Source organism: Glycine max, chromosome 17 (assembly GCF_000004515.6).
Source record: "Glycine max cultivar Williams 82 chromosome 17, Glycine_max_v4.0, whole genome shotgun sequence".
NCBI classification, from domain to species: Eukaryota; Viridiplantae; Streptophyta; class Magnoliopsida; order Fabales; family Fabaceae; genus Glycine; species Glycine max.
Window position 1 is genome coordinate 14062108 of NC_038253.2, and position 8733 is coordinate 14070840.

General features: G+C 31.7%; 1 protein-coding gene across 2 annotated transcripts; it reads right to left on the bottom strand.

Annotated features, from left to right (window-relative positions):
* Window positions 1–834: 834 nt before the first annotated feature.
* Window positions 835–3148, bottom strand: LOC100804109 (probable N-acetyltransferase HLS1). 2 transcript variants are annotated; one of them, XM_026126396.2, is made up of 3 exons: window positions 2520–3148; window positions 2102–2271; window positions 835–2026 (listed from the first exon to the last, which is right to left on the bottom strand). In XM_026126396.2, the coding sequence occupies exons 1-3, from the start codon at window positions 2679–2681 to the stop codon at window positions 1159–1161; spliced, it is 1200 nt and encodes a 399-aa protein (XP_025982181.1). In that variant the 5' UTR covers window positions 2682–3148; the 3' UTR covers window positions 835–1158. The 2 variants fall into 2 exon arrangements, with proteins under 2 accessions (XP_025982181.1, XP_003550977.1); XM_003550929.5 differs by having other exon boundaries at window positions 897–2026; window positions 2490–3148.
* Window positions 3149–8733: the final 5585 nt, after the last annotated feature.

Sequence of the window (8733 nt, forward strand, 5' to 3'; positions counted from 1 at the left end):
ATCAAATATAACGTGAAAAAAAAAGTTTCCTTTATAAGAAAAGGATGGATATCCTAAAGTTTCTGTTAGCCTTTTAGAATATGGGCCTGTATTAGTTTCCTTAGCATGTAGTACAAATATTTGCAGGATTATTAAAAGTACATAATTTTTTGTTTAACACCTTTTTTTTTAAAACCGAGAATTGTTCAACACCTCCTTAACCATGATTTAAAACCTTTAATTCAAACAATATAGTAAGCAAAACCAAATACTTTGGTAGTGTTGTTTTGAGAAGTTTTTTTTAAGCAAGTATATAGTGAGTTTTCCATGTTGAGTGTTGACTGAGTTTATTGAAACTCCAGTCCAGTCAAGATTATCATATAAAACCCCCATGTTAATGCGTGTAAATAACGCAGAAAAAAAAAAGCTAGTGGAAATTATCATTGAATTCGTTAAATAGTACTCTTAATAAAAATGAATCTCAGATGAAACACCTGGAACTTTCATACGTACATACAAGAGAGACTGTATGTCTCATGATGAATCTATATCTCCAACTAATGTCTTCCCCCGATGGGTATGTGTGTGTATATTAAGATAGATAGCGTGAAAAAAGGCTAATTGCCTATATTAGGACCCTTAGACTCGCACTTAATTGGGCACAATTTGATTCCCACTACCCTCAATAAGAAAGATACTAGGAACCCAATAAAACAAAGTTCACGGTCCCCACCCTTGCATATTATTATCAAGGACATAGTCTAACCAAGGTAAATTGGGTTCTCTCCTTTAAGAAAAGCTTCCACGACATGCACAATCCCAAACGTATATTCGGATTCACGCATGACCTCATCAGGCATCAATATCTATCTCATTCTCACTATTTCAATATTTACTCACATCTTCTCCTATCATCTTCTATCAGAAGAACATAATGTTGCATTCACATGTCCAAATCCAAAATTATTATCAAGATATTATCACCAGAAAACAAAAAGGTTAATTTGTTCTGCCAGAAAAAGGGATCTAGAAAGTCAAATTCATTTTTCTATTTACAAAATTCTAAAAAAAGATAGGATATTCATATTCCTTCTTTCTTTACAAAATTATAAAACTACAGATATTTTTCCTTTTTCTAATTACTACTTTCCTAATTAGATGTTAACTAATATTCTAAAATCAAACTTCTCTGGGATCAACAAAAATTGAGAAGCCTGGAGGGGATTTAGTCCAATCACCCAGAGAGCCATCACTGTAATCTTCTCCTAATCTCTTAATGCACCACAGATCTTCTTCGCATGAGAGCATTTTCCAGTGCGGGATAGCGCACCGTAACGGTTCTTGGCTTGAAACTTCGGTGGCCACAACCTCACAGCCGCGATCCCGGGCGAGGTTATGGGCAAACCCGCACAAAGCCCGGATCATCTTCTGGGCCTGCGGGCCCTCTCCTCCAAGCCCATACAAAAAATGAAACCCGAAGGGCTCAAAGAAATTAGGAACGGAGGGCAAGCGCAGCCAGGGGAAGGCACGATCGAGGACGCGAGTGGTCTTGGCGAGCGTCTTCTTCACGCGCGAAGCACCTTTTACCTCCAGTGTGAACACGTCCTTGCAGTTCCACACACTGACTAGGGCCCAAGAACAGGGTGGTGGACCCTCAAGAAAGCGGGTTGAGCCGGGCCACGTGTCAGCCCGGTACAAGCCTTTGGGGACGGCAAGAAAAGTGCCTAAGGAGAGCTTATTACGGAGAACGGAGTCTACGTCGCGCGGGAAGAACTCCGTTGTGGAAAACTTGCTGCGGTAGAGTATTTCGGCATCGCTCGGAGAGAGTTCAATGATAGTCACTTTGTGAGAGATTCTAGCAGGATGCGAGAAAACAGGATTCGCGAGAATGCAGGGGGTACGAAACTTTGAGTACCCACATTTGTCGGTGAACAACTTGACGGATGCAACGTTGTCCTTCTCCGTAGCCATGTATGCATACTCTGCCCCGTTATCCCTGAACCATTCCTCCATTTTCTTCACAAGCTTCATCCCTATTCCCATTCTCCTGCACGCACGCACACCTAATCAAAACTCACACTCTCCAGAGTACATGAGTGAGAGAAAAAAAAAAAAAAGGTACCTGTGATGTGGAGAAACACGAAGGCCTAATATGTAGGCTAGTTTGGTGTAAATAGGGACTTGTTTTGGCTCGGTGTTGTTTTTTCCTTGCCTGTGGAGCTTTTTTCCGCAAGTAACGGTTTTGATGCAACCTCTTATCATTCCTACTGTCTCTTGGCCAATTTCGGCTATCTGAAAAGGACAAATTAAGAATGAGAATTGTTATATTTATAATAATAATAATAAAAAAAAAAACTATGATTGCTAGTTGCTTGATTTATTTGAGTTAAAAAGTTGGTGAGAAAGACTGTTGGTGTTTACTGGTGTTGATAGAAAGAAAGAAGGAGAAGAGAAAAGAGAGAAAGAAAAGACGTTGATGATTAGTTGAATATATATAATAAAATTACTACCAGCATGAGGAAAGTAGGTGAGTTGCGGACCCTGCAAATTGGGTCACCATGGAGGTCGGTGAAGAGGGAAAGCTTTCCACTGGGTCCAACCTCACATATTCTTTCAACGGCTTCCACTTTCTCTATGTCTTTAGTTGGATCAAACTCTCTCACACTCACAGCCACCGAAGGAACAAACTCAGACTCTCCCATGATAACAACAATAGTAGCAAAATCGATGGAAGAATAAGGGATTAGGAGAGAGTAGTGTGTGTGAGGGAATAGAATAGGGTGAAGCTTTCCTTTATATAGAGGGGACCGGGGGAGATAAAGCTTATCAGAGTGAGCAAAAATTGCAGCTTTTTCGAGAGAGAGGGAGAGAGAGAGAGAGAGAGAGCGATTAAACGAGGCCTATGCCGCATGTACTAGTATGTAACCTAAGCTTAAAACTCGGGAAAGCCTTCCATAAAACCAGAGGCTACAATGAATGTTACATTAATGGAGTAACTCTCATAATTAACGTGATCACTGTCGCTAGCGCACCAATTAGAAAAAAAAATAGTAATAAAGAGAGGGAAAAAAAGGAAGGAACAAACGGATATAGATAGAGCCTAATGAGTAATGCCTATGAATATGTTCATCGTCTCATGGCTTGCTTGCTTGATATACACAAATCCAAATACTCTCCAATGGAGCTTTAAATACCTGCTCGATCTTTTCAGCTTTTTCTTTTGCCGTTTTTTTAATCACACACTATCTCTCTCTCTCTTCTCTATTCAGAATCCGCACCACTTCCTCTAATTTTAATTAATTCCTTGGTTTATTTTTAAATAATATATTTAAGAATATGTCTTTATCTACTACCTTTCCTTTATTTGGCTTTCTCTCTCCACGCACTGTTTTTTTTTTTTTTTGCTAAAGTTTGGTGATAATAAAAGGAAATAAATGAATTTAAACAAAAGCAATAATGAGCAGAAAAAGTAGGAGAAAGGAAAGAGGAAATGGCGGCTATGGCTGCGCAGTACTGTGTAGTCTTTTTGTTTTCCTCTTATTTCAATTTAATCATTTTACATTTTTTATTTAAAATTTAAAAATAATAAAAAGGCTTCTATTCCCATCATCTCCCCCATTCGTAATCATTACCTTTACACTCTTCAATTCCCCTCTTAGGGTTCGGTCCCATGATGCACATCCACAGTTATCATGTGTGATGGGATGCACATGCACATTTCATGTGAGATAGCAATAGTGTCATATTATCCATCACGCCCTTTTCCATTTTTACTGGTTACTAGTATTTTCTTCATTCAAATTGGCCAGTAACCGTAAATAAATAAAACAAAATTATTTATAAATATCACTTTCTTACTGTAATTATCATTACCGATGAGAGTTTCATTATTTAATTATAGGTTTAAAAACAATGATGATTACCAAACTTAAGAGTAGTATTTTATAAATAAATGTTCTTTAACCCAGCAATAAATGCATGCAATTACTAGTATTACACTTATTGTGACCAATCATGCATGTTTTCCGAGTAACTGTAAATAAAACTGTAAAATATGAACACAAATCAACGAGACTGATGACTTAAAAACTATGAAATTGACGAGGTGAAATTGAAACTGTCCTGTTTATCTTAGCAACTTCTCATGACTTGTGTTCCAATCTCGTGTTACTTTTATTATTTTTCTCATGACTTGTGTTCCAACTCTCCGTTACTTTTATTATTTTTCTTTTTTGTTTCAGTTCTGAATTCTGATCGTTGAGTACTTAGTTTTTGAGTGGAATATAGACCATGATTTTCATCATTAGATGTTGTTAAATAATTGTATATTAAATAACTACATTATATAAATCTTAAAGAACAAATCTTATATAAATAATGATAGGTTTTATTTTAATTTTTTCCTCTCCAAAGACAACTTGATATGAAAATTCTTAAATCGAATAAAAGTTAGCTACATTATTTATACACCTTAGTACTTTACTTTACTAATAAATAAATAAAATTTTTATCATTTTGCTATTTTTTCCGTTTATTATGTTTGTTTATCACCAAATTTTCAGTTAGGGGAATATAAAAAAACTTGGCTAACAAAATTATTTTGAAACGCGTGTCCACAGTAAAGACTCCACAAAATGATATCTCACTCGATCATATACAAGAACCATAGTTTTTTTTTAAAGACTAATAAACATTATTCTATTTAATTTTTTTTCTTTTTTTAGGAAAGAAACACCATTCTTTTTTATTCTTTTTTTTTTTGAGCTGGTGAAGAAACATCATTCTTGAATCTTTTAATAAGCAGTTTCCCCCCCTCAAATTGTTAAATTCATAGATAAAGCTTTCTTAAGTTTTAGGTGAATTAATAATAACTATAATAATAGTATATTCTTATTTATTAAATTATAGTTGATATTCATGTATGTGATTGAACATATAGAATGTCATTTTTTAGCTAATTTGTCTTCTTAAAAAAATTTATATGTAGCAATGACTGAAACAAAAAATAAAAGGGTAATTAATAAAATTATCATATTATTTTTAAATAATTCATAGTAGTATTAAAATAGAATAAAAAATTTTAATTTATTATTTGGAAAATATATCTAAGATAAAGAACTAGTAAATAATATTAATTAATTTATCGTATTTTATCTCATGTCTTTAAATGAAAAGTTCTAAATAAATAAATGAAACAAAATTTATTATTATATTTCTATTTCAAATAACCTAATAATGGAATTAATATTATTTGATTTAATTTCTTACGTTTCCATAGATTTCTCGAGTATATTATTATTATTATTATTATTATTATTATTATTATTATTATTATTATTATCCAAATAACTGAGTCCGGATGCCCTCAGTCATGTGCAGCAAGCAAAGAATTTCTGCACTTTATTAAAGCTTGTATTTACAAAAAAGAAAAAAATATATTGAAAGAGAACTTGTCATATTTCTACACTGCCAGCACCGCTAGTACTACTAGACACACAACTAGTACTAGTAGGCCATCCCATTCATTCAATTACAATAGTATGTTTATGCAGATTTTAAGGAGCATGTAACCTCATATTTCTTGCTAAAACAAACCTGGAGTAGAAAATGAACGAGGGATGATTTGTAAGGAATTTAATTTTGTCTTTATCTGACTTCAAAATTTTAATAGGATCATTTATTTAGATAAAGTGGAAGTAAATTGAAATAATTGGAAGTTAATAGAACTGTACGAACTTCAATTGTTTAGTAGTCAAGAAACTTTTGTTTGTTTGCAGTCAAAGAAAGTTGAAAAATAATAAAATAAAGGAAGATTGAAACTTTTATACTTTAGTTTAATTCAAAAAATTTATTTTGATTTATTGTTAAAATCATTGTTAGTTTTTTTCAATATAATTATACATGGTTAACTAATAAAAAAATCATTCTGAGTATTTTTTTAATATAATTATTATAAAAATTAATAATTTTAATATATATGATAACTCGCAATGGTATAAAAAGAGAACTGTTATTTGGTATGAAACTTTCATAGCACGAACTGCACAAATTCTTTTTTTTTTTTACCAATAGCATTATGCAGTTAGGATTTGACGGGATACATCATAATTTAATTAAAATGTCATATTATCATTTTCCTTGTACGGAAATATAAATTATGTTATATTATTAGTGCATAAATTATTTTTTCATCAATCAATCTATCAATATAAATTTATTATTGCTTTTATTGTATCAATATAGTTGGGATTATAAAATCTGTCTATTGAACACTTCACCCATTTATTAAAAATAATCATTATTACTTTTTTTATATAGACCACACTATCTTTTACTAAAAAATATTATATTTTATTATTTTTATTGATAATGATATTAATACGAAGTTGTTACAATAAAAAATAATAATAAATTTTTAACGAAAATTGTGAGCACACATAAAATAAGTATTTTTCTGTTAACATGATTTATTTTATATCCAAAAGTCAATTAGGATTCAAATTCTAGATTATTTACTTAAGAGATATAAGTTGTTATCACTTATTTCAACTATTATTGGTACATTATATTTAATTTAGGTAAAATTATTGTAATCATGCTTTTATTTAGTAGTAAATAAAGATAATATATTTCCTGAAGTTATTACTCTTATCATAAAGAAACCTTCATTCTTTTAATATTGCTATGCTAGGAAAGCGAGATTGGAGATTCATATCCAACCAAGATACTATGATTTTTAAAGTCTTCAAAGCAAAATATTTTCCTAAAGAGGATTTTTTGGATGCTAATCTTGGGAAAATTCCCGTTATGTTTGGCGTAGTATTTATGTTTCACGGGTTGTTATGAGACAATGAAGTGGAGAATTTGAAATGGGCGGACTATAAACATTTGGAGAATTTGAAGTGGAGGACAAAACTCCTATTTCCACTACACCACTATTTGGTATAGAGCATCTCAAGATAGTAACATAATTGATCCTTCTTCTCATACATGGAATCTGAACCTTGTCACCACTATCTTCAACCAAGAAGATATTGATTCTATCAAAGCTAAACCATTGCTGAATCCGCATGATAATGACACGTTGTTTTGGAAATTCACTCCCAATGGCACTTACAATGTTTGTTCTGCATATCATTGTCTTATGGATACCATCCTAGAAAATGATCATTTAAAAGTTAATGGGAGCTGGATGAAAATTTGGAAGCTAGGGGTTCCACCGAAAGTGAGACATTTTCTTTGGAGAGCACTTAGAGGATGCTTACCTACAAGGCAAAGGCTTATTTTGAAAGGAGTTCAATGTCCCTACGATTGTTGCCACTGTTCGAACCACTTGGAGAATGAATGGCATATTTTTGTTGCGTGTGACAAAGCCCAAGAATTCTGGCAATGTGCAAATTTGTTCAACAAAACTCATCCATTAATGCTTTCCTCAGAAGGTTTTTGTGAACTGATCTTCAACCTCTTGGAGACTCAAACAGAAGCACATAACATGGAGCCTAGACCAGATGTGGCATCCAAACTAGCTAATGGAAATCAATGAGAACTTAATAGCAACCTCCTAGTCTCCTCCCCCACACAACTATGCCAAGTGTAATCTCGACGCAGTGATATTCACGGGACAAACCTCCTTTGGAGTAGGTATGTGCCTTCGTGATGACAATGGCTCTTTCATGACATCCCTAGGCTTGCAGTAGCTGAAGCAGTGGCCCTCTAAAAGAGCATTGAGTGGATTCAATCACTGCACCTTAGCCATGTGATCTTCGAAATTGATTCTAATTAAGATGATAAAGGACCACTTGGGCTCGGGTAGAATAGGATTTTCAGATTTTAATAGATTCTTACAAGTCGTCAACACAACCTTTCTATTGTACCAAACTGAGAGGTAAGTTTAATTAGTTAAGAGGCAAACAAAGCTTGTGACTTATAGACTTACAAGGGCAAACAAAGCTTGTGACTTATAGACTTACAACCTTTCTCTCATGATGATTACCATTGTATTCCTCAACATGTTTTCTCTACTATTATTGATGAAATGAAATAATCATATTTTCCCTAAAAAAATCATAAAGAAAATATATCCATTAAAAAAATCATAAAGAAATTGAAATACATAACTACTTTAAAATAATTTTTAAATATATAACTTTAAAAATTACATTAACACATGATTGTTAATTTTTAAATAATTACTTTAAAAATATATAAGATAACTTTAAAATAATTTTTAGACTAAAATACACTTTATCCCCTATTTTAAAAGCAAGACATTTAGTTGACAATTTTCATCTTTTATGTGAATTGAGGCGTGAAAAATAAGGAGTCCATGTGGGAATTGAAACAAAGACCTCTTAAAAAAACATAGTCATCAAACCACCAAGCTACATGTTCTCAATACTCAATGTTGTAAATAATAGTTTTTATATATCATTTGTATAAATTTCCTAAAATAATTTTTTTACATATTAATTTATGTAATTCTATTGATTTATATAATTAGAATAAAAAAAATTATATATTAAACAATGTTTCACAAGTAAAATAACAATATAAATGTGTGAAATAAATTTGTATAATTAAAATTAAAAATGTAAACTATTCAAAATAAAAAATAATTTTTATATTAAAAATAATTTTATTTGATATATAAATTATTTTTAAATTAAATTTATATATTAATTAAAATTTTATAATTATATATATATACATTGATACGTAAAATAAATTTTTATAACTAAAATTTGTAAATTACCC

What these genes read in the sequence shown, in the direction of transcription:
- LOC100804109 (XM_003550929.5), bottom strand. Translation starts at nt 2,681, where the DNA reads ATGGGAGAGTCTGAGTTTGTTCCTTCGGTGGCTGTGAGTGTGAGAGAG. An exon ending in CACCTACTTTCCTCATGCTG is followed by an intron (nt 2,272 to 2,489) that starts GTAGTAATTTTA and finishes TGTCCTTTTCAG; the next exon opens with ATAGCCGAAATTGGCCAAGA. An exon ending in CGTGTTTCTCCACATCACAG is followed by an intron (nt 2,027 to 2,101) that starts GTACCTTTTTTT and finishes GCGTGCGTGCAG; the next exon opens with GAGAATGGGAATAGGGATGA.